This window comes from Takifugu flavidus, chromosome 7 (genome assembly GCF_003711565.1).
Source record: "Takifugu flavidus isolate HTHZ2018 chromosome 7, ASM371156v2, whole genome shotgun sequence".
NCBI lineage: Eukaryota > Metazoa > Chordata > Actinopteri > Tetraodontiformes > Tetraodontidae > Takifugu > Takifugu flavidus.
The window spans coordinates 12,578,534-12,602,522 of record NC_079526.1 but is presented as its reverse complement, the minus strand read 5'-3'; the positions used below and the strand labels follow the sequence as shown (position 1 = coordinate 12,602,522).

Here is a 23,989-nt window from a genome sequence, read left to right as displayed (position 1 = left end):
CTCGATCCCCAGCGGTTCTGCGAAGGTTTGTGCAAGAGTTTCCGGAACAGGAAAACTGAAATACTTGGGGTGAAAATGTAGTGGATCTATCACTTCTAAACCCCCGTTTGTTAGTGTATGCACTTTTTTGACCCTTGTAAATGACAAAAACATCACATTTAACCTCTGACCACTATGACTTCCTCCTTGAATCTGTCTGGGTGGTCTTTTAAATGAAATCTGATGAATTCTCTTCAGGATGTTCCTGGAATATTTTATATGTGATTGACAGACAGATTCAGGAACAGACAGCCTGAAAACGTGATGTTCTAGGGAACAACTTAGCAGAAAGTTAAGGAAAGTAGACTGCGGAAAACTAATTTTTACTACATTTTTTGATGAACACGATTTAACAGCAAAAGAATGACATAGAAATTATTTTTATAGGCCTCACCTGTCATTATTTTACAAGCAAAAATGATATGTAAGTAGATGGTTTCACAGATACGTGATACTGAACGTTCACATTGCAGGCCAAGCATTTTGGGTTTCTTTCTAACCATTTTAATTTCATATCCTATCACAGCAGCGACAACTCCACTTCTCTCCATCTCGTCTTTTTTTAAAAAAATTACTTGTATTTTCTGCTGCCAATATTTTGATCGTTTATATTCATATTTATAATAAAAATGTTTCTAATATATTCAGAACTTCCCGGAAGAAACTGGAGTGGGCGTGGACTTTTCTTCTTCTTTGACTCGCATCACGTATATCGCTCTACTGCCCCCTACTGTTGGCTCTAACGCCCTCCACATAACCAGAGATTAGTTTGAATGGTTTTAACTATCATAATATTAACAAATACAACCAACAAAATGTATATAAAATAATACATCAATAAATATAATTTAAAAGGTGATGAATGTCTAATTATTATGACCTTTTCTTTATTCACCAGACGCACACAAATAAGTGATATTTTACTCAAAAGTATAGGTTCACTCAGTATTTTTCAATTAACATTTTATCAGGTGATTTGTTTCTCCAAAGACTTTTGGAGTTGCAGGGCTAAACACTTTCACAGTCAAATCAAAATCAATTAAAACCACTTTAAACTTTCATTACATACAAATTAGAAAACAAAGAACAGTAATACCAGCAAATGCGCAGGCTGCTGAGTGATCTCGTGCATTGTGCATATTGTACTAGCCTGAATTAGGGTATATAAATCTGCTGAATGATCTTGATTGGTCACAAAAATTGGTATACAAAAAACAGTGTATGAGTATCAGAAGCAGAATAAAAGGATGGGTGCTTAAAGGCATTTTCAACCATCAGACTATGTATAGGCTCATATTCAAACTCCACTTGACTGTAAACATTTAATTAAAATCATAAATAAATAACCTGATGGCTAAATAAAAATGAAATGTGTTATAAAAGACTAAATGTATTGTTAGCACCGCTTCCTTGTCTTGGTAGTGCCTTTTAACACAATATGAGGTAATCCAACAGCCCATTTATCACAGGGCCAGTACTGTAGTCCAGGCAACGAGTACGGTATCTCGTAGTTTGCATCCAGGTAGGCAATCAAGGTACTACCGTAGGCCACAGCTATGGCAATTAGAATGTGCCTGGAAGATATAGAACATAATCAATGACATCACCAAAATGTCCGAGAAACAATTATTTTCTTCTGCTGGTGAAAAATGGTCCACAAAAGGGAAAAGAACAGAAAAAGGTCAACTTGGTCAAGACCTACCAGAAGCCGTGTAAGTAGCAGAAGTTCAACTTCCGCCAGAAGCTGCAGCCAAACCGGTCACTGATCCAGCAGGAGATGGCGAGCACCCACAGAACCACAGAAAACTTGGCTAGTCGCAGAGCCTTCTCATCGGTGCAGCTGCAATGTGGATACTTTTACTTAAAAAAGAGTTTAAAATGCGGAAAAGGGGACAGAAATAATAACTTTCAATACTGCTTCATCTCCACAGCCAGGACGTAGAGCAGATGGAGGCCAAAGCAGTTCAGAGCGTAGGCGTTGGCTGTGGGTTTGACGAACGACGAGGCCGTGGTGACGACGGTGACCACCAGGACGAGGGTGGAAAATGTGGACCTGTCGGGGAATGGGCGGAGAAAGAGAGGCCAAGCCGTATGATTCAGGTTTGCAATGTTTGCTTGTTAATGGCATAGCTCTCAAAAATCAACATCAGAGCACTCATTTACTCTTTTTCATGCATCCATTAAAGTTTCATTTATCTTTTCTCCACCTCTTGCTTAAATATTTGCGTAGCTTGGGCCTTGCAACGGCTTTTGACAGCATGCAGATCCCCGCTATGTGACTTACAGGGGTAATCAGACAGGTTCCTCCACCGAGGCAGCTTAAATGTCAGTGTACCTTAACCTCAACTCCACGCCGTTGGGTTGTAAATGAGGCCTCACCTGTCTTTGATGAAAGGAGGGAAGAGTCGGCGTGGAAACCAGAGAGCGTAACCCGCCGCCAGTACCCAGAGGATGGACAGCTCGTCCAACATCTGGCCAACGAAACTAAGAGTCATGTGGAAGTAAGCGGAGAAGAGGCCTGCAATAAGATGAACAACTCTGAAACGGCTTTTGTCTATGGAATATTGAGTCAGGTGTAACACACAGTAAAGCAGCAAACGCTTAATAACATTGCTCAGTGAGAACGGTGTCCTTAGTACAGTAAGATTCCAGATGCATCAAAGTCACGATTCATTCATGTATTCAGGTTGATTACGCTGTAAATGTGTGACATGTGTTGCTGGATGTCCAGGAAGCGTGGTAACAAATGAAAAAATGAACCCCTCCGCAGCTCAATATTCGGAGGAGAATATTCTGTATGTCATTATTGCTAATGGTGCTCGATGCCCTTCCTCACAGTCCATCGTGTCAAAGACTCTCACAGATTTCTCTTCATTAAAATACTGAATGTTGGTGTGCCACAGAGTTCCTGTTCAGGGCCACTCTTATTCTTCAGTTATGATATCTCTGATGGAAGCTTTGAAAGGACTTTTATTTGTGAAAAAGATCCTGAAATTAGTAAATGAAGTGCAAATCGGGGTGACTGACCGACAAATATCATCATGATCCAGACCAGGTGAATAGCCAGGTTCCTCTCTTTGGCATAAGGGTGCAGAAGGTAAAGCATGATGGGAGCTATAATGAAGAAAATGAAGCTGCTCATCTGTGGGAGACATTGGTCAGTGCACTAAGATGTGTGTTTTCACTGATAACTTAGAACGTTGCAGCACAGAAGTTGAACTCACTGTGTTGAAGGACTCCACGACTTGTTCCGAATGTTTGTAGTTGTCCTCACACCAGTCGATTTCTGAACTCTCATATGAGAAAATATCTGCCATCTTTTCACTGGAGTAAACCTCTGTTCCAAAAATAAAGGGTCACAATTTCAGACCACACTCAAAATGTGTGTGTGCGTGTGTGTGTGTGTGTGTGTGTGTGTGTGCTGTGTCCTAGGAAACCTGTAGGGTCTTTGTGCTGGCTGCGTATGGAAATTCACATTATTTACATATCTATGCAAATTCCACATTTCCACACATCCTCAGAATCTTCGATGATTTAAATATTTACTTTTTTTCTTACTTTTCATCTGTCGTTTTTTCTTAGTTTAAAAAAAACTGCTGTTTTAAACCTTTACACTGCTCTGGCGTACACTTTTATTGTTTTTTCCACATATTTACACCAATTTTCATTGGTATTGATACGTAGACACACACACACATATCCACACACACACACATATCCACACACACACACACACACACACACACACACACACACACACACACACACACCCCTTCTGTAATGTCCGGTCTCAGTGTTTGTGGTTGTTTGTGCAATATAAGGGACCCTAGAGGCAGTCATGATTTTCGAACCTTGCGCAAATACCAAACCTACTGGCGCCATATAGAGTTTAACTGATCAATCACACGTTGTTACTGACAGACACTTGGATTTGTTCAAAATATTCCGCACATAATTCGCTCCGTCTGGAGAATCGGGTCTGTTACAGAATGTCGTGACTAAAATGACACAAGCCATTTTTATCGAGATTAAAAGATACTCTTAAAGAGATCAGAAGTTCTCACCTCCCAGTCTGGCTCCGCTCCGTCGGTGTGGATCGGGTCCAGGTGAAACACAACACAACAGGTGGATTCTTCTGGGCGGAGCGTCGAAACGTTCCCGTTCCTGCTGCACCGGGCTGACAGAGAAAAGGTCCGTGGACGGATGTGTCACCGACAGAAATGTCTGGAATGAACCTGTTGTTTGTTTGTTTTTGTTTTTTAAAAAGAAGTAAAATCGCATTTCCAGTCCAAGCAGAGATCTACAGAAAACGGGAACAGGGCTGCAGACGGGAACAGGTGGAGCGGAATTTATCCGCGTAATCTCGCCAGATCCCAGGAAGAAGGTTTAATCTCTCTCTGCCTGGGGGGGATGCGTGCGTGTGTCCGTTAAATGCCCCAATAGCTTCACACGTATCAAATAAAATTAGCCCAAAGAAGAGAGCTCGCAATGCTAAAATGAAATGTAAATAAATGAAAAAAAAGAGTGTCAAAGGTCAGTTTAGCTCCCCACATTAAATTGGATTATAGAGTTATTCCAGCAAGTTCTTTAGTAAATGTTCCTGTCATGGCAGTCCACAAATAATGTGCATATTTCACAGAGTTTGATCTGTACCAGCATAAAATGAAATCGCTCCTGGTGTTTAACCTGGAGAGTGTGTGTAAACATTAAAGAAGGAACAACAGATTGTTTGCTCCTTTATTGTCATCTAAATCTTACAGAAACAGACACTGATTTCATGTGACAGTTACATTATTTTACAAACTCAACGCACAGATGTCCTTTCAACCAAGTAAAACATGAAAAGGATTTACTGAAATTCCACCAAAAGAAAAAAACTCCTTTAAATTGACTGTGAACTGACTTCACGTTGTTGTCTTAACGTCTAAACTGTTGCTCTGGATTAAAGATACAGGCAAAAACTAAAAGTCACTGCAAGGTTATGCAGTTGTCACATTTTCTTTCTGTTAGGGCGGTAAACTTTAGCCGCGGGTAACTTTCAGTTAAGCCAATCAGGTCAAATAAAGGTGTGGGAGCATAAAAGATTAGAGCTCTCATGGCTCCGTGACTCCGAACAGAGTAGCTCAGGACAATCGGGGAAACCCGAGCGGGCTTTTGTGTCACGTCCGTGCTTTAACAATGACAACAGCCGCGCTGTCACCCGGGCTCTGCTTGTACACCGCAATGAACAAATGACAAGTGGCTCAAATGTCGGTCGCCTTTGAGGCAAACACCACGTCCATTATGGATGATGGTTTATTGTGGAATCCATGTGACAGGTGTGTGTGTGTGTGTAGGGGGGGGTCCTTTAGCAAAAACTGAGGTAAAATAATACTTTTTCTAGCAGACAGAGTCCATGACAGCTCAGATTTTCTCCACATAGTTTCCCGGGAACAGACCTTCCCTCCCACCGAAGCGGCCCGTCCACCAACCCGAGGGGTCTGCAGAGGAATGAAGAAGAGAGAAGGTGAGTGAGCGCTGCTGCTCATTTCCAATCCAGCTTCTGGATTCATCCTCACACCTTCTTTAATGAGATCAATGATGTCGTTGACGTCGAAGCTGATCTCGTCCGTGTCCTGGCCGGTGTACTGATATAGGGCCCGACAGCGGGGCCCCACGGGAGTGGGCCTGGGTTTAGGAGCAGGAAGAGGTCGCTGGGTGATGCTCCTTTTCCTCTGTTGCCTGTAAAGAAGACACAGAAATTTAAAGATAATCTATAAAGTCATCCTTGACGGCCATTTTGTGGGTAAAAGTCCAACTTGATGACTGGATCATTGATCATCCCAGTTTTCATTGTGGGGCACCCGGTTCTTCGGGTTTTGGGAGTGAAAGGTTTGATTTAATAACCAGTTTCCATAATCCATCATGTGAAATCCTTCTTTAACTCACGGGTTCATTCGGCTGTTGAGCCTCGCCTTAAATGTCTCAACTCAGGAGGCGTGCTGACTTCTGGTGACTCAGTTCCACCCCCACACACACATATACACACACACCTTCCTTCCCCTTTATTTGTACAGCACAAGGGGATCATTCTTACCCAGACATGCCTTGGTCAGGCACATTGAGGAAGTCCATGTTTCTCTGGTTGAACTGGTTTTGGACTGGGGCTCTAGGTGCTCGCTGGGAGTTGAGCTTGGGCAGGATCGCGCTCGGCGGTCTGTGCGGAGTGGTATAAGTGACTTCTGTCGGCTGGTGAGCAGGAGCTCTGGAAAACTTGGCTGCCCCGTTCTGATGTGCTGAGGAACAAAAAAAGCCGAGTGACTATCTGAACCGCAGCGCACCTTTTCTTTAATGTCAGTATGAGATGAAATTATAACCCTCTGGTTGGTTCCAACTGACCTCCAGCAGTTAGTTGTTGAAAAGCAGCCGTTCTACCTGACACATTAACTTTTATATGCACGTAAGTCTGCAAGTCCCAGACTGCCCTTTAAACACGGCCACTAGGCAGTGCTACATCAATTAAACATACACTTGATGTCATAAAAATAGTTTTGAATTCACATTTGTTTATAAAAAAAATCAATAGCGTGAATATTTTTAGTACTTTGTTTTCTGAAATGAATGGGGAAAATTGGCAGACTTCTATAGAACTGAGGAGTTGTTGCTTTGAAGAATGGAAGGGAGCATTTTACTTTCAGCTAAATGAAAGTACCCCCCCATAGATGAAGATATGAATCAGCATCATGTAGAATTGTGGTTTTTACCTCTCATATTAACGTTACGTCCCCCTCCTACATGAGACTGGGGAGCATTCTTCCGCGAGGGCTCTGAAGAAACACAAGATACCATTTTATGAGCTCCATCTTGCTGCTAATTACCTCAAAGCTGCACTGTGTTATTATATTACTTACTGGAGGATTTGGGCAGACCGTCCCCCACTGTGATGGTGAGGGTCTTCCCAGATGGTTTGAGCAGGGCCAGATCTCCTTGGCCCCTCTGGAACACCACCAGCCTGGATCCTCCCCCACCCCAGCCCTCCTTCTTCACTCTGAACTCTATCCTGGGTGATAACGGGTAATGGGTGTGTTACTTTCTGATGGTAGCAAAAAGGGGGCGTGGTCTCTGAGCGCAGAGGTCCCCTCACCTATCGCTGAAGGAGATTGCCAGCTTTCTTTTGGTCGTTTCCTCATAGCGTTTGCAGAGCAGGCTGAGGAACTCTGTCTTAAAAGTGGACTCCAGCAGACTGTCATACTGAAACTCGTGAAGGACGAAGAAGTCGTCCTGTCTCGTACTGCAGGAAGCAAATGTGTGCATATTGTAGATACAGAAATGAAAATCTTTACTGAATTCCCTAATTTCCTTTTACTGTGAATTGTCTTCACCACAGCTTCCTTTACTGCAGTTGTGTCAGTTCTGGCCCAGATGTCACCATCATTGCAAATACCCACCTAAGAGAAACGCTGCTGATACTTCCAAACTCCATTTTTCTCTTTAACACCTCCTTTATCTGTCCCTTCTCGGCGCCTTTCTTCACCTTCTCCCGACCAATCAGATAGATGGCCTTGGGTGTCAGGATCAAATCTCTCTTGATGGACTGAGGTTTGGGGAAAAGAAGAAATGACACCTGTCAGTAAAGCCCAAAAGAAGAAGCGCAGCCTATGGTTTGGGCTGGAAACTGGAACTTTCCCGTCGGTTAAACTCAATAAAATCCAAAAACACGGTACACCTTGAACCTGCGATCAAGCTTGTCCACCGAAGCAGCGAAGTCGACCCGCTCCCTCTTTGCAAGAAACTGGCGGAGCTCAGGCCTCTGCTCCAGGCCGAGGTAGTCTCCCACGAAGTTTCTGTTGATGCTGTTTTTGCGGCGCTCCTTGGCGTTGTGCAGGATATCCGAGGCTGCGTCACAAACATTGCGGATCATTTTGGATTTGCACATTTGAGATTTAAGCAATGGTGACTTGCTTCCTCTGGGCTAACTCACCCTCTTCCCTCATTTGTTCGTACTTCTTCCTGGCGATGAACCTTCTCCAGCATTTCTGAATGATCCTGGCAAAAGTGTCAAACTTTCTGTCCCTCATTTCCTCGAGCAGGAAGAGCTACAGACAGAAATACCAGTTTACAAACACCATATGCCTCTGAGAGTGAACCCACGGAACACTGTCATACGAGGAGATGCAGGCCCAGAGTGGTACCAGGAGTATCTCTGCATCAGTACTAGCCACACCATAAGCATCTTTTTTTTATTACCGATTCAGGGTTCTTCACAAAGACTTTGGTGCGTCCCATCTGGTACTGGTCGTTATCCATGTTGACGGAGCGAAGGAGGTGAAGCACCCCCTGCTGTTCCGGCCCCCTCCAGTAGGGCCACGTCTCAGCTGTTAGAATGGCGTACCTCGGTAACAAATACCCAGCAGACAAAATATAAATACAGGTGCGAGAGAATGATTTATCGCTGCAGAACTAGAATCACCTCATCAGAAACTTGCTGAAGACTCTGCGGTATGCGAATCCTGCCCTTCTTACGCGGATGTTCTCACGCAGACCAAGATATTCCACCTGATGTTTGACCCTGGAACAGCAGCAGCTGTGTCAAAGCCTTTGTCACAGATTCCAGCCTCAGGTTTGAAGATGCTAACCTGCTCTCCTCCCAGTCTCTTGGCCTTTTGGTCTCGTTAGGTTTGATGCAGCGGATGTAATGTGGGGTGCATTTCATCAGCGTGTTGACCAGATCGTTAGCTTGTTTCTGTAGGAAACAGAAATTCCTGCTCAGCAAAGTCAAACGGAGACAAGAGTAACAAAGCTTCAGTTTCAATCCCCACCTTGATCTTCGTGCTGGCGGTGGTGGGCCTGCCTTTCTTGTCTGTGTTGAGGTTCTCAGGGAACAGACTACAGATGAAGCGGCTGTGCAGACAGATCCAGGGGATGGAGTTACTTTCACTTCACTGCTTTTCAAAACGCACAATTAAATCAGGCAAACTGACCCATAAACTTACTATTCGCTGCTTTGCATAAGCTCAATAAGGTCAGGGAAAAGCACGTCCCGGTTCCTCTCGCAGAAGCCGTTAACATCGTATGACACCTGGAACGATAATTACCATATGAGCTGAGGAGCCCCGGTCAGATCAGGTCTCTCCTTTTCACTGATTTTCTTGTACCTTGCCAGCGTAGTGATGTATGATGAAGCCAGAATTCCAGCTGTTGAAATGCTCGTGCGTCCCCACGGTGGCCTGCATCTTTTGCAGCAGAGTGCTGTCTGCACCCTCGCCTTTGGCGTGCATGGTGGCACAAACATCGTCCAGCACACTCATGATACCGGTGGGGTTCTGCAAGGGGACAATAGTAAGCTAACCTCTGTCTTGGCTGGTGGGCTCGGCGGTCGACAGTCACAAACTTACCACTTTATTTTCAATGAGATCACACACAATCTTGTTGTTGAAGTACTCAATGGGAGTCCACTTGATGCCCTCTTGAACATACTCTTCCTGAACGGGAGGACAAAAAACAAGGCTACGTTTGGAATAACCGGCCGGCTAAATCAGAGGGTAAGAACCAACAAATGGACACAAGGAAAAATCTTGACCTGTTCAGCTTTCAGAGTCAGTTCAATAAAGATTTGTTGCAACTTCTCGTTGACAAAGTTTATACAAAACTGCTCAAAGCCGTTTCTCTGCAGGGGGAAAGTTACAAAGTCAGACTCAGATTTACATCACAATATACGTTGAACTGTATTATATTGGCTGACATTATACGAGTAACAGGACAGACCTGAAATATCTCAAAGCCGTAAATATCGAGTACTCCAACACTGAATTCTTCGTGTGGTTTTTGGATGGCTTTATTTACGGACTTGAGAAGACAGAAATACAAAACAATGAGTGCTTACACATTTACACCATCTGCATGTAGGTTTACTAAAACGTTGAGTACCTCCACCAGGTAGTCAAAGAGTCGTGCATAGAGGGCTTTAGCCAGCGCGTCCCGTGTGTAGTTTGCTTGCTCCTGGTTCAGGGTGACGGTAATGGACTCAGACTTCCCCCCCCACTTTGAATCCATCTTTCGGCTGGTCAGCTTGTCCTGCAGACGGTTGGGGTCAATGCCCATCAGGTAGGCTGGAAAGGCGAGCACTGGAACACAAAGGAGAATATTTAAAACCATAGATTCCAGCCTGCAGGTGCGCACACGTGCGCGCGTGCGTATGCACAGCATGTACAAAACAATAACTGCATGTGCGGTTCAGGTGGTCCCTTGCAAGGAAAGATAAACAAGCTAAAAGTGTCGTGCACAGATCCCATCAATTAGCAGGACGGAGACTGCTTTGTCAAGGTGAGATCTAATTGACTCCTCTCCCTTGGGGGGACAATGAGCCCTCCTCCAGCAGACAAGCCTGCTGGGAGCGTGGATGAGTGAATACAAGTGTGACTCGGCCCCACTCACAGTCTGTGCTTTCCACCTTTGCGTAATTGCCTGCTTCGATGAAGCTGACATTTCCCAGGTGCAGGATGCCTGCCACGATGTTCAGCACCTGAATCTGGGTGTCAGCTGGGATCCCAATCACCTGCATGGCTTCCTGGAAAAAGCCAGATAGACCTTGAAGGTAGCAATATGATTTTAAAAAAAAAACAGTTATGTGTATTTTTAAAAACATATACGCACCATCGTCTCCTGGAAGTCTTTGTTGTCATTAGTCCCGTCCACCTTATAGGTCCCAGACTGGTTAAGGTAGTAGTAATAGTCGGGGGTCATGATGCCGAGACACTCTTTCTGATTAGAGTTAGTGCCCTCTATCAGCTGGAAGAGCACAGTGCAGGCAGAGGAGAAGTTGAGCCTGGTTCATTTAAATTCTTCATATATAGACAGTTTCATAATTTGTTGTATGTGTAGATCTGTGCACATCTCTGACCTGATAATAAATGTGGAAGTTCCTCTCGTTCTCATTCTGGCTTACCACTCTTGACTTCTCGAGCAGGAAGTTAGAGATCTTGCCCCCGTCTGGCTCTCCCCCTCTGCTGAACTGAATCTCAAAATATTTGCCCTGACAAATGCAAACTCAGTCAACAATCGGAGGTGGCAGACCGTGACGGGGCGTCACGGGAAATGCAAACAATTCAAATTATTTGTGGTCATATGACACTCGCATGTCAAACAGGTCTAAAAAGGTTATTTTGCAGCATCTAAGGTACCAAACTAAAGCCTGGAATCGCTGCGGCTGAATCTAAAAGTGAGAAAAGTTTCAGCGTGCACGACTGCGGTGCGATGCTGAGGGGTGTGAAGCAGGTCACCGATGAATCGTGAGAATACGAGCTGTTACTTCTGTTGTCTACTTGCTGGTGTAAGCTGTGTTTGAACAATGGCTCATTCACATCCAAAATACATATAAAAAAACGTTTCCTCATGAACAGAAAGTCAGACTCTACTCACAAAACGACTGGAGTTGTTGTTTCTGACCGTCTTGGCGTTACCAAAAGCCTCCAGCAGAGGGTTTGACTGTAGGATGATGTCTTTTACATGCTGACACACAAACACACACAAGCAGTGTTGAAACCCAACCCAACCCAACCCAAGAAGGTCGAAGGTGCCTTCACCCCTACCTGAACTTTGGCTCCTCCTCCAGACACTTTGGAAATGTAACCCATGATGTATTTGGCCGCCACAGTCTTCCCAGCACCACTCTCACCGCTGCAAATCAGGCTCAGAGCGTCTCACACACACACAAAACGCGCACACGGGATCAAAAAATGAGACGTTGTTCTGAAAGCAGGGCTCACCTGATGATGACGCACTGATTCTCTCCATCGATCAACATGTTTCTGTACATGTTGTCGGTCAGGGCGTAGACGTGAGGTGGGTTCTCATACTGGGCCTGCAGAGACCGGCAGAGACGTCAGTGGACGGCGGCGCCGCGGTCACTTTGATTAATGAGGGTAAGAGAACTCACAGCTCCCTGGTAAAGCTCAATCTCTCTGTCGGTGAAATACGGCATCTGTTTGAAGGGATTAACTGATATCAGCACGGGGCCGATGTATGTCTGAGCAGGGGGGGGTCAAAGAGCACCACACCGGGGGGTCATCATCCTCTCACAAAAACACGAGCAACATTAGCATCATTAGCATCCGCTGAAGACATTATAAAGTTAAAAGCGCCTTGCAGACTAAGAGAATTCTATTTCAGTCTATTTCCAATCCCTCACCCCCGTATCCGATATCTTAATAACTTCTTGGTTGCCGGAGCAACACCAGCTGGTCCAGGTGGATTGAAAATGTATTTTCTTTATATGGAGGTGGACCTGCATGCGCTCAGCAAGGGGGAAGTGGGCCGCTGATTCATTCAGTGAGTAAAAATGAGGAAGAGCCCATTATTGCATTCATACCCATATATGTCTAATCAATATGATGGGCTATTGATGCGTGGCACGTTAAAAAGAAAGGATACGAAGATGTAGTCGTCCATGTATCTTTTCTTCAGGTTTTCCACGATGGCGTCCTCCGTGATCTTCGACAGCAGGACCATGTCGTCCACCCCGCTCTGTTTAACATTTTGACTCTGCCAGTGATACTTAGCCTGAAATCACAGGTCCAGGAAATTAGCCTCTGCAACTGTCTGCAACTGGGGGGTTAACGCACAGCGCGTCTCTGAGAAAAACCGCTGTCAGCACAAACACTTGATGTCGACACAGGAACATATTAGCAGCTGCTTAGAATTAGACCATAGTTCAAGGCAACCACAAATGCTGCACGACCGCAGTGCACAGCAGCTTGGGGGGATCATTGAGGACATCCTCTGCTGTAACATGACACCAGCCGGGCAGGATCTGGTTTAATGTATGAACCCTATCTGGCACACTGCTGGCGAAACTGCGGTCTTGTACCACCAAATTCTGCTTTTTAAAAAAGGTTCGGTGTACATTTACTGTTACTCATGAATTAGATTTTTTGAAATGGTGCAACTGAGCTGAGGGGATCATGTCTAGTGGCTTTGGCCGGAGTTCATGTTTATCTACATTTAAATGCCTTGGAGGGGAAATTCAGATGGAAGTTTTGTGTGGGTGTAATATTAATATAACTTAGAAACCAAACTAGCACCATCATCCGTCTGCTGTGGCTTTGCTTCTTTATTTCATTACCTCGAAACAGTGCAGCCAGTTTCTCACAAACTTTGTGGCCTTGAGATGTTGGTGAGTGTAGGATGATCAGTCCACAACCTTTATGTACCCATCCATCCATCCATCCATCCATCCATCCATCCATCCATCCATCCATCCATCCATCCATCCATCCATCCATCCATCCATCCATCCATCCATCCATCCATCCATCCATCCATCCAACCAACCTTGAATGAACCACCAATATCTATGACAACATCTTGTCCTAGCTCAGCAATAACATTGTATATTTGAATTCTGGCAGCAGGAAACAACAACAAAGCCATAAACGCTCGCCACTCCACATGTGACACATGCTGAAACAAGCCCCCCTGCATTCAGAAATAACCAAACCTCTCATGCAGCAGATGCACGCGTCTGCAGAGGTGTTGCATTGTTAGGAGGAAGAGTTTGAGCCGACACCAAGGACGAAGACGGGTGGATCACAACAGATTAAATTTGGATCAGATGAAAACATCACGGATGATTGATTAAATATATTGATTATTCGGTCCAATTTGATTTACAGATGAAAAACACATTTAGCCTCAGTGACCTCTTCCAGGAAAACATAAACAAAATACAGCAACGCCATCTGTGACCACTTCTCATGACTGTTTCTGCTATTTAGGGTTTCCTTAGCTCTTAAGGGAGATTTTGGATGTATTGTGGCCGTATGAGGATATACGGGCATGAGGAGGAAGTGTGTGACAACGGCAGCCTGCTCCTGGAGTCCACTTCCTCCTGTCACACCTCTCCGTCGCTTGTGAAACCTTCAAACCCATCACACACTGACTGCTCTTGCAACAGCCGGCACGGCTGAGCGGGCAGCAAACAACGGTGCCCGAACACAGAAACCTCAACAATGTTGGACCACTTTAGGCGTGAAAAACACAGCTCAGCTATGATGGTCGCCCAGTTAAAAGTCACATTTTGCTTCTGTTTAAAAGCCGTGAGTCTGAATATAAGATAGCAACTGAAAAGAGGAAACTCCACAGACGGAACCTTAAGTTCTCTACATAAATGACATTTTATGGCAATTTTTCTAAATAGAGCTGAAAGAGAACAAACACCGACAGATAAATGTGCTTGTCTGGATGTGTGAGAGAAAAGTAGCCAATTCATACCATCTTTGCTGGGGTCCCTTCCTCCTCGGTGGTCCGCCGTCCGGTGTGTCTACTGGCGATTACTAGTGTGTGTGTGAGTGCGTGCGTGTGGTGTTAAAATCCACAGGTTGCTGCCCTCAGCCAGACTCAACCATCATCAAGCAGCCAGGCCAACAGCAGTGAGGTCCCCGAAACATCCACTGCAACATCTACTTCCTCTTACACACAGATACGAAAAACAAGACTACTCAGACAGCACACACACACACACACACACACACACACACACACACACACAACACGCACAACACGCACGCACGCACGCACCCACGTACAAAGCCATCCAGCTACTTCTTTATTTTCTCACAGTACATGCATGAAGTGCTGGCCTGTCACACACAGCACACTAGTGACAGGCTCTGCTCACAACAGCAGCCGTACACTCATAATTAGCCGCTGCTCAGCGAAGTTTTTCAGTTGCTTGCTGCCGGCTCCACCCAGGCTGTGGTTTCCTCATCATCTGTTTGTGTCATCGACGCGGGGCCTCTCGCCCAACACCCGTGATAACTGCCGCAGGTGTTTCTGTGAAGCTCTGGTCTCTGGTTGGGCCAAAAGAAAGAGGGAAGGCCTCTCGTGACACAATCAGTGAGGTTACTTCAAAGTTCAAGGAAGCAATACAGAGATCTAGAGAGGCGTGCGAGGGCTCATGGCTGAGCCCCTCGGCTGGAGGCCGCTGCAGATGGAGGTGTCCACGGGTGCATCAGAGTGGGCTTCGGCGCCCTCTTCTCCACTGCTCGGTACCTTCTCGTTGATGCCGTTGTGGGACAACCCTGTGAAAGATGCTGACACACTCACATGCTCATGTAGGCCGAAACGAAGGGGACCAGTTTTGTTGAATCAGGAGTGTGTGGGACACTTCCACTTCTCGTCGTCACCTCAAAGGCAGCATGTAGCATATGTAGCTGCACATTAGCATCACCACCCATTTGCATTTTTGTGTGTTTTTGAGCAGCCGGGCCCCTAAAAATGACCCCAGGATGGCAGAATGATCTCGTCTTGTTCAGGATTCAGTTCTCGATTTATCTCCTCGACGGTCCAGAAATAGTTGCCCCTCACTAATGACGTCACCTCCTGTCCGGATATTTTAGCCCAAATGCTACTGTTGCAAAAACAAATGCAGAAAACGGGGGAAGTGAACTGAAGGTCGGAAATGAACACATCCCATTTCTTAAAATCCACAATGCAACATATTTATTCAACTTTTAGGTCCTTTAAAAAGATTTACACTGGAGGAAAATTAGTTCATCTTCTAGAATACTGAACAACATACAGTACATTTCATGATATAATTAGCCCGTGAAACACAAATCCATCGTTGATACTGTAGACTCTTATTTATTTAGATAACAGGCTCACGGCTCAGCGTGAACCTTTATTTGACACACAAGTAAATACAGGGGGAAAAAAATGTCTGTCATACACTGAAAACTGACAAATCACCCGAAAATATTCACTTAAACTGCAGCGATTCAACAGGTTCTTGAAAAAAAATAATGGAATCAGATCAGAACACAGAGTTGATCACAATTTTATAAATAAAACTTAAATATTCCGAGTGTTTTCATGCTCCACGTGCACTGATTTTATGTTTTAGCTCCCTGTTCAAAACGTACGCTTATGTATATCTAAAAATGTTGAGAATGCATGGAAATTCCTTTTATAGAAATGAATCCTAAAAAATTGGGAAACTCTTGAGCTACTTTAAGTAAATTATAAGCTTAAATTCAGAAATGAGCAGCTCGAATGGGCCTCTCTGATATAGCTCAGGCCATCGCTGCAGAACATTATTACAAAAGGCTCAAATTTATTCCATTATAATTAAAAGCACAACTATTAAAATGATAACTCCCACCCAAAAAAAACCCCCAACAAACAAAAAAAACCAACAGAGACATGACGACAGTGACCGAGAAGTAATAATAGCACCAATGCAAACTGAAGCACCAAGGAAATAAAAACCAGCTGATCCCGCTAGACTCACCCCCTGCATCCTTACAACGACATCATGTGACTGCCATGGTCTGAAGAGAGGTCACAGTTCAGAGCACAGTGGACATCACAGCGGTGACTAATCTGTCCATATTTATGAAGTATCATCAGTGGGATGGAAAATGTCTGTCAGCAAGAACCATCTATGACCACCCTCTTCCAAATATGGGTCATGTGATCCGTTTCCTGTGTCTGTGTGGGGTTTCTCCAGTTACCTGCTGACCTGTCTGGAGTCTACCCCTGCACACTCGCCCAGCAACGGCTGGGACCCCCATCAGGAATAAGCTGAGGTTGACAGGAAATAGATGGATGGATGGAAGAGAAGAACAATGTCAAGGGTTTTTAGCGCCACCACTAGATGTCACTAAACCCTTGGAGCAGCTGTAAGTGATACGTTTTAGCACCCATACATTATTTTCTAGAGCTCTTTCTGTATTTACAGCAGTTTACGGACCAAAGTTTAGATATCTGGCTGCAAATGGACTTTTGCTGCTCTCTTATTAGTGACTCTGTGAGACTCATCTCATTTCTAAAGATATCCGTCTAGAGATGAAATTGAAAAGTCCCTGTATTAGCTTATATTGAAACGTTATAGCAATGTTTACGGCCTATTTTTCCACCACCTCACAACAACAAAATAATAAAGTTGTCTATAATTAGCAATAATCTGTGACAGATGCCTTCAGATGCTCACGAATAGATCAGCTCTGTGCCACAAAGTCCTCTGATATTTTATGAATGTGTAAATCCACCCTCAGATTAGCACCCCCTTCTATAAAAAGCTCCGAACGCTCGCCCGCCCGCCCGCCCGCCCGTGCTGGTTGGCGGATGGACTCACTGTGCTCTGAGGCTGCACTCATAGTAAAAGTTGTGAATCAGTGGTAACATGTGGAAAAAATAAAGAGGAGATGAAAATTAAATGAACAGCCGCGGGCTGAGGGATTTTTCAGATAACGACACTGTGCTGAGCTGTCGGCCTTCCTCCTCCGAGGCTGCACAAGCTGCCACAGTCTGCAGCTGCGGCACAATGGCGTCTGAAAGTGTCCCGGCGAGCGTGCGCGGGCTGCCCTCACAGTGTCTGTATGCGTTCTGTGCATGAGGCGATGTTTTGTTCTTTTGTAGAGGTGATAGCATTGGAACAGAAAAGCCCTGCTGGGTCGACTGCACTGAAAAGTTTACAGAACCCCCCCCCCCACAAAAAAATAGTCCTCCTACTGCTGACACTTTGTGCAAATGAAACTGCTCATACTTCAGCTGAGTAACAGCGAGGACTTGATCGAAAGACAGAGCCACAACATTAACAATGTGGTCAAGTAACACCTATCAGATAACAAATAACACTGGTTTTATAGCGTACAATATCTGGCGAAGATATCTGGAAATCATTTACTTTACAAAGTGGATTTTTTTTTCTCTTAAATTCAACACTAAGAAATGATCACCTGTTACCCTACAGGTGTACGCGAGTACTGCAACCAGCCCTGCGGCCAAAGTAAAATATAGTAGCACCAAAATATAACAAAGTGTTTGTTTGATAGAACCAAAGAGACACTGGTCTCCATCTCTGTCATTCCAGGTTTAGTAGCCCTCCCTCCAGTGGAATGCTCGGCCTGGAGATGTGTTTGGATGATGACTGGGGGGGGGGAGGAATCTCCGTTAATGATTACGGGACCGGGTGTGAGTCTGACTGTGTCCCGGTTAAACCCCGCACAAGACGGAGTGCACGGACTGCTGCTGCAAGGCTCAACATGAGGTCTTCAGGCTTACTGTGAGTGTGCACAGGATCCAGAGGCGGACCGTCAGTGTCACGGCGCTCAGGTCAGTGTCCCTGGCAGGTCTTGCAGCACATTTGCCTGAAATATGGCCGGCTGCAGAACTTGAACCTGAGCACCAGGGGGCAGTAAGCCACAGTGTTCACATCTTTACACTCTGCAGAGGGGGGGAAAAAAAAAAAGAAGAGCACATGCATGTGTCATTTAGATGACACGCGGTCTCCGGACTGCAAAAACACACTTATTTGTCATTGTCGGTGCCGAGGGAATTTAATTCCTGACCTTCGGAGTTGTCTGTGCCAACAGGAAGACTGAGGTCACATTTGCTTTTGCACTGTTGCATGGATGCTGGGCGCTGATGTTCCAGACACTCGTTGGACAGCTGGCCAGTGTGTGTCAGACACTGCACTGAACGCATTTCCTGACCCAAACCACATTTGGCAGAACACTGAGACACACAGAACATACCCATGTGAGGACTGGGAACTGTGGAGGGGTCAGAACTCCACGCTGAGATCCATATAAATGAGCGCTGCACGTATAAAACAAAAGCTCATCTTACCTCTCCCCATGGGCCTGTGACCCACAGAGGCGGGGGGCAGCGCTTAAGGTTGCAGCGCACCCTTGAGGTGGGCCGACTGTGTTTTGGACACTTGGATTCTGGCAGAGTGTCGCCGCTCTCGCCGCTTTTGCACACGACCACGCGGTGCCTGTAGCCAGGCCCACAGCTGGGCGTGCACTGCAGAGACAGGGAAGGTTACCGTCAGGTGGGTGGGCAGAGAACCGCGACCTGAAATCGTCCCCATCCAGGCGAGAGAGGCCAGAAGCTGCCGAGTTCCTGTAATTTAGCCGGACGTAATTCAACCGCAGCAAATGAGACTGTGACACGACACAGATCAAAGGATCAAAGGGCACTCTCTGGATGCCAAAACGCTATTGTTTATTTCTCTGTTTTTTAGTGTTCTCAAAAGCACACGTCTGCTAAACGTGCAGTGCGAAGAGACCACCGTCGTAGCTCGGCGACGTAGCACCCACTGCGGTGAACCGCTCGTTGGGTCGCGCATCCAGTGATCAAAGATTGCGAAAAATGCCTTTCTGAGAATTAGCAGCGGTGTAAGCCATCACTTAAGAGGCTAACAGATGCAGCTGCGGAATTATTCAATCCATTGGGGAACAGATGGCATCGTGATTGGGCATCTCGGCATTTACGAGCCAGGATGTGGTTGTATTTGGGTTCACTAAGTGGATTCAGCAGCAGTTTGTAAACACCGTCCATTTGCAGATGGTTGAATGCTAATTTTATTTACGCTTTGCATAAGTGTTCCAGTCACTTTGGGAGCCTGGTCGTAAAAGTAGGTCAGAATTCCCACGAGATCGGGGGAACACGGCGTGTTCGCGCCCTCAGAGCGATGTATGCGTGCGCGCTGTGGTGCATTTCATGGCTTAGCCACTCTTTCAGGGTTCCCTCGCTCCCCACAGACACTGCACGACGACCCCATCCGACAAGAGTTCAGCAGGAGACGCTCTCACTCGCTTCGGCTCAGCTGTAATTCGCCTTCACTGTGGGATCGTGCGCATGGTCTGCCTACCTCTGACCAGTCCAGGGCCAGCCACTCAGGGGGGCAGCTGTGGTTGTTGCAGGGCTCAGTGAGAGAAGGTCGCAGGGGGCTACACGCAGAGTCATCCAGGACCTTCTCCTCCGTTACAGAGATTCTCCTCTTACATAAGACCTGTCGTGTACGCAGGCCCCCGTTGCAGCTGCGGCTGCACTCGGACCACTCTCCTGTCCCCCAGCTGCAAGCACACAAGCTTAGCATCAGCGCTAATAGACACCAGAACCAAGCAGCAGCTCAGCTCAGCTCGAGAGTCACTGTTGCATCTGAAACGAGAAGATGAGGCCAAATTCATGACCGAGTTCCTCCGCCTCACCTCGGGGAGCACGGCTCAGTGTTGCAGGGTCTTCTCTTTTCCTTGGGCCTGTTCTTCTTGTCGCAGAAGTGATTGTAGACGATCGTACGATCGGAGTGCTTCATGCACACCACCTGCTGTGTCTGTACCCCTGAAGACCACAACGCTGTCAGCAACATCCTGTCTGCGGTTGCACTAAGGTTAAGTTACAGGGTCTCTTTCCTAGGACTTAAATCACACTAAATCCAAGGTGGCCAAAAGGCCTGATAACTAAGGCGTCCGTACAAGTGCTTTAAGTTTACGTCTAATCTGATATAAATCAGAGCTGGTCAGTTTATGTGTTTGTACCTCCAGCACAAAGAGCTGAGCAGCGCGACCAGGAGGTGTAGTGCCAGGCAAAGCCAGTCAACGGGTCCCTGTTGAGAGGAGGGTTGAAGCGATAGTGCACCCCTGGGTTCTCTTCCCTAACTAAGACCTAAACGGACATAAAGATAAACGTTTAACGATTAAAAAGGTTCGCCTTTGTGGGTGACCTCGCTGGGGTTGACCATCTTACCATGATGATCAGGGACATGTTAGTCGGCCCCAGAGCCTCAAGAGTTTCTGGCCCATCGATGGGCCTCCTGTAGTGGAAGGTGGTACCTGCAACGTTGAACCTGCGCGGAGTGTCGATGGACAGGTTCCCATTGATAAAATACTGGTCCCCTTTATTCTTCAGGACTGACACACCAGAAGAAAACAAAGAAGAAAAGACGGATGGCGGGTAGAGAACGGAGTGACATTAGCGCTATTTTGCAAAGACAAAAAAGCCCAACAATAGCTCATCTCTTAGCTCAACAACTCTCCAAACTACACATATTGTGTTTTATTAGCCAGCAACAACACATTCGGGTGTCAGTGTGAGTAATGGAGCCTTGTGTGAGGTCAGAAGCTGTCACGTAACATTTATAATATACAAGTTCACTAATTATTAAAGCATTTTCTTCTTTGAAATGTTTGACAGGCTAGGCTAAATCGAACAGCTTGTCCGCACATATTTTCAGCTGTTTTCATTCAGTGTCAGCACTCTAGTAAGAACCAGACATATTTGAGTCACCCGATGTGACTGTTTTAATCTCTTGACAAGCTTGAAAAAGGGATTCTGACTAGCTGGATGCTAAAAGTAAAAATTATGCTATGGAGATTTAAAAAAGCAACAAAAATCCCGACTAGTACTGTCCTGATTGGCTGCATACAAGCGGCCACATGACAAATGTTTAACGTCAGACTGAAGGCCATCTTACCAAGGTAGTTGAGGGAGATGTTGAGTTCTTGTATGTGGATGAACACCGATCCTTTCGGAATTCTGACCACCTCTTCATAGCCTGAGACATAGAAAGTGAAAAAAAATAAAAATCAAAGGGTACTGAAGGTGGTTTATTCACTGGGGGGGTCAGGGGGAGCCTTTGGGAGTCGTGTTTGGAACTGCTGAAAGTCAATGGACTAAGCAGAGGCTTCGGATTCCAGCTACATTCCTGGGCAGCTAGACTCAGCTGCCCTGCTTGGCTCTTTACTCGAGAGCTGGAAACATTCTAAGAGCTGGCCTTCCCCTGTCTGTTCCCTCCATCTGTTTTGGTCCGAGTTAGCCTCCCTTTTCACGCTTGTCTCACCTCTAGCTCTGCTTTTCTCTGCGGCCGGTCAGATGTCTCCAGCCGCACAATAGAGAGAATGAAAGCGACGCGATTTGACCCCTGACCCCTGACCCTGCTATGGAGGCTGAAAGATCAGTGTTACATTACAAGAGGTTGTCCTCGGCCCGAAGTGTTTTAGTTGTGGTCAGAGACCTGCAAAGCTGTAAAACCTCCAGCTGCTGATGCTCCAGTAACCCCCCAGCACAGAGCAGAGCCACACTGGACAGCTGGGAAGAGAATTAAGAGGACATTATTGCTTCTATGCTGAGAAAACAGCAAGAATTGAGTAACAAAGCAACTATAATGTCCTCAGAGGCAGAGCCCTCCTTCAGGCCTCGGTGTTCTCCGGACTTTTGCTGGTTCAGCCTAATCTAGGACATATTTAAATGACTTTATCAGAGTGGGGAAACACCAGCTGACGCTTTGAGCATTCACACTCACGAAAACCTCGTTTTAGACCCCAGCGATAGATGTCAACAATCGTTTCGGTGCCAGGAGTGATCCTCTGAATCCTGCTCCAAAGATACAAGTGTAGTAGAACTGCACTGCAGTTAAGTCGCTTTTAGACTTTAAGCACTTGTGACAGGTTAAGCACGTGGTTTTAAACACTCCGGAACTCGCTTCACTAAATATGCAGCAGATTAAAAAAAAGCATACGGTCAAAAGTCTACGCCGACCTTACTGTCTGCGTAGCTGGAGGCCTGGTTTAGACCCCCACCTCTGGGATCACCACAGCGTAGACCTCATCGCCCAGCAGCGCTCAGCCTCAATAATGCTCCGGCTTAATGGTAGCAAAGCTCTCCTCCTTCAAACGCTGCCAAAGGTTTCCCAGAAACCATTAAAGAGCTGCTGCTACCCGTGGTTTTCAAAATGATGCATGTGCATCGATGTCCGCGAGGTTCTGGACCCGCTCCACGCTCGCTTTCGATTGCCGTGACTTAATGGTTGGAGACTATATAATGACAGTGACCCTGCACAAGGCTTTTAGCTGCCTTTGCTTTGAGTCTGGCCCCACTGACAGGTTGATTTTAGGCCAGAGCTAATGTCAGATATCTTGAGGGAGGTGGAGACCTTAGCTGGGGCTGACAGGCTGCCCCGGTCGCTGTGGTCCAGGGTGCGGCCACTCCGAGGAATCCTGGAGGAGGGTGAGTGGCAGCTGGCAGAGAGAGTGTGAGGCTGGTGTTGTGGGGAGAAATGTGACCCAGAATAGACCCAAAGCAGCAGGGCCTCGGGCCCCAGTGGTCGGCCCTTCACTAAATCTGTCTGCCACGTGTCTGTGATAAATGAGCAGAGCATATATGCTGAGAAACATTAAAGAAAAGCTCGATCCTAATCAACAAATATCCAAATTATCCGTCGGGCGTGTCCACAGTTTGGGCAGACACCCCCACAGTTCTCCACAGGATGCTGGATCGGAGTTTTATAGACGTCCTACCAGCGTATAAAAGATCCCTGAGCCGGGTCAGCGGCTTGGCTGACAGATGAGATGCTTCATTTAGAAAGCAGAACATCTCAAGGAGCTGTTCAGTGGGTCAGAGCGGGAAGGCTGAGAAGGTCTCGGTAGTATTAACGCAGCCTTTTATATCAGAACTCTGCAACCGAACCCCAGGGTCCCCCCCCACACACATAAATGAAATCAGGGCAGCACAGGCTACGTGTGGCAGCGGAGCTTTGACATCCTACCTCCTTCAGGAAGAGAGCTGTTGAAGAGTCCCTCCACGGACACGCAGCTGCTCCCGTCACCCCCGCAGATCCGGCACCGGTCCTCCCGCACGTCCGAGCCCAGGACCCTGTCGCAGCCGACGTGCTGCGAGGAGGGAGAGAGGGGTGAGCCGCGGGGTGACACGGGGTCACGGGTGAGGGGGCACCGTGGGCGAGCGGAGAGGTGTCAAAGACCGCTCCGAGGGATCACCTCTAATACCGTCCAGGCTGCTTTTCCAAAACACGATATCAGATGATACGACCAGATGTGTTCTGATCCAGAGCGCTCGCGATGCTCTGAGGTCGCTCGGCTCACGGATGTTGGCACGGGTGTGTTCGATGATGAGTGAAGCAGGTGGTTCTACTCAAACTCTTTAACAGTTGACCGAACCCAAACACACGCGGTGGAAGAGCGCCGCCACCGCTCTCGCTCGCACATATTTATATGACAGCTGCTTACGTACGCCTGGATAATGAGGCCCCAGTTTATTATTATTTTAACACTGATTAGATTACATTTCAAAACTGTGATCTAATCCAGGGTTAACCAGCCACTTTATGCTGGGCGCTGTGGTGAAGTGGAAGCACCTGCGTGTAGTATATCCATACATATGAGGGCTATAA

The 23,989-nt window shown here is 46.4% G+C and overlaps 3 protein-coding genes across 4 annotated transcripts in view; all 3 read right to left on the bottom strand.

Annotated features, from left to right (window-relative positions):
- Positions 1-904: 904 nt before the first annotated feature.
- acer1 (alkaline ceramidase 1) lies at positions 905-4,335 on the bottom strand. The gene is made up of 7 exons (XM_057037680.1): positions 4,104-4,335; positions 3,264-3,376; positions 3,067-3,181; positions 2,419-2,557; positions 1,955-2,092; positions 1,742-1,879; positions 905-1,613 (listed from the first exon to the last, which is right to left on the bottom strand). The coding sequence occupies exons 1-7, from the start codon at positions 4,318-4,320 to the stop codon at positions 1,436-1,438; spliced, it is 1,038 nt and encodes a 345-aa protein (XP_056893660.1). The 5' UTR covers positions 4,321-4,335; the 3' UTR covers positions 905-1,435.
- A 427-nt stretch (positions 4,336-4,762) lies between these two features.
- On the bottom strand, positions 4,763-14,498 carry myo1f (myosin IF). The gene is made up of 28 exons (XM_057037668.1): positions 14,287-14,498; positions 12,448-12,576; positions 11,954-12,043; positions 11,784-11,878; positions 11,607-11,694; positions 11,437-11,526; positions 10,919-11,050; positions 10,672-10,806; positions 10,453-10,585; positions 9,946-10,142; positions 9,784-9,864; positions 9,599-9,685; positions 9,414-9,500; positions 9,174-9,341; positions 9,012-9,097; positions 8,838-8,919; positions 8,655-8,761; positions 8,489-8,587; positions 8,266-8,410; positions 8,000-8,114; positions 7,745-7,914; positions 7,467-7,612; positions 7,163-7,309; positions 6,930-7,078; positions 6,783-6,845; positions 6,116-6,314; positions 5,600-5,760; positions 4,763-5,519 (listed from the first exon to the last, which is right to left on the bottom strand). Exons 1-28 carry the CDS (start codon positions 14,287-14,289, stop codon positions 5,443-5,445), a joined length of 3,261 nt encoding a protein of 1,086 aa, XP_056893648.1. The 5' UTR covers positions 14,290-14,498; the 3' UTR covers positions 4,763-5,442.
- Positions 14,499-15,489: 991 nt separating this feature from the next.
- adamts10 (ADAM metallopeptidase with thrombospondin type 1 motif, 10) overlaps positions 15,490-23,989 on the bottom strand; it is a 31,196-nt gene continuing 22,696 nt past the window's right edge. For both annotated transcript variants that reach the window (XM_057037666.1, XM_057037667.1), the window contains 9 exons: positions 23,348-23,471; positions 21,278-21,358; positions 20,551-20,714; positions 20,343-20,469; positions 20,016-20,145; positions 19,676-19,880; positions 18,649-18,825; positions 18,369-18,534; positions 15,490-18,243 (listed from right to left, as the gene is read on the bottom strand). In XM_057037666.1, coding sequence (XP_056893646.1) covers positions 18,134-18,243; positions 18,369-18,534; positions 18,649-18,825; positions 19,676-19,880; positions 20,016-20,145; positions 20,343-20,469; positions 20,551-20,714; positions 21,278-21,358; positions 23,348-23,471 — 1,284 coding nt within the window. In that variant the 3' untranslated portion in view covers positions 15,490-18,133. The remainder of the gene's footprint in view (positions 18,244-18,368; positions 18,535-18,648; positions 18,826-19,675; positions 19,881-20,015; positions 20,146-20,342; positions 20,470-20,550; positions 20,715-21,277; positions 21,359-23,347; positions 23,472-23,989) is intronic.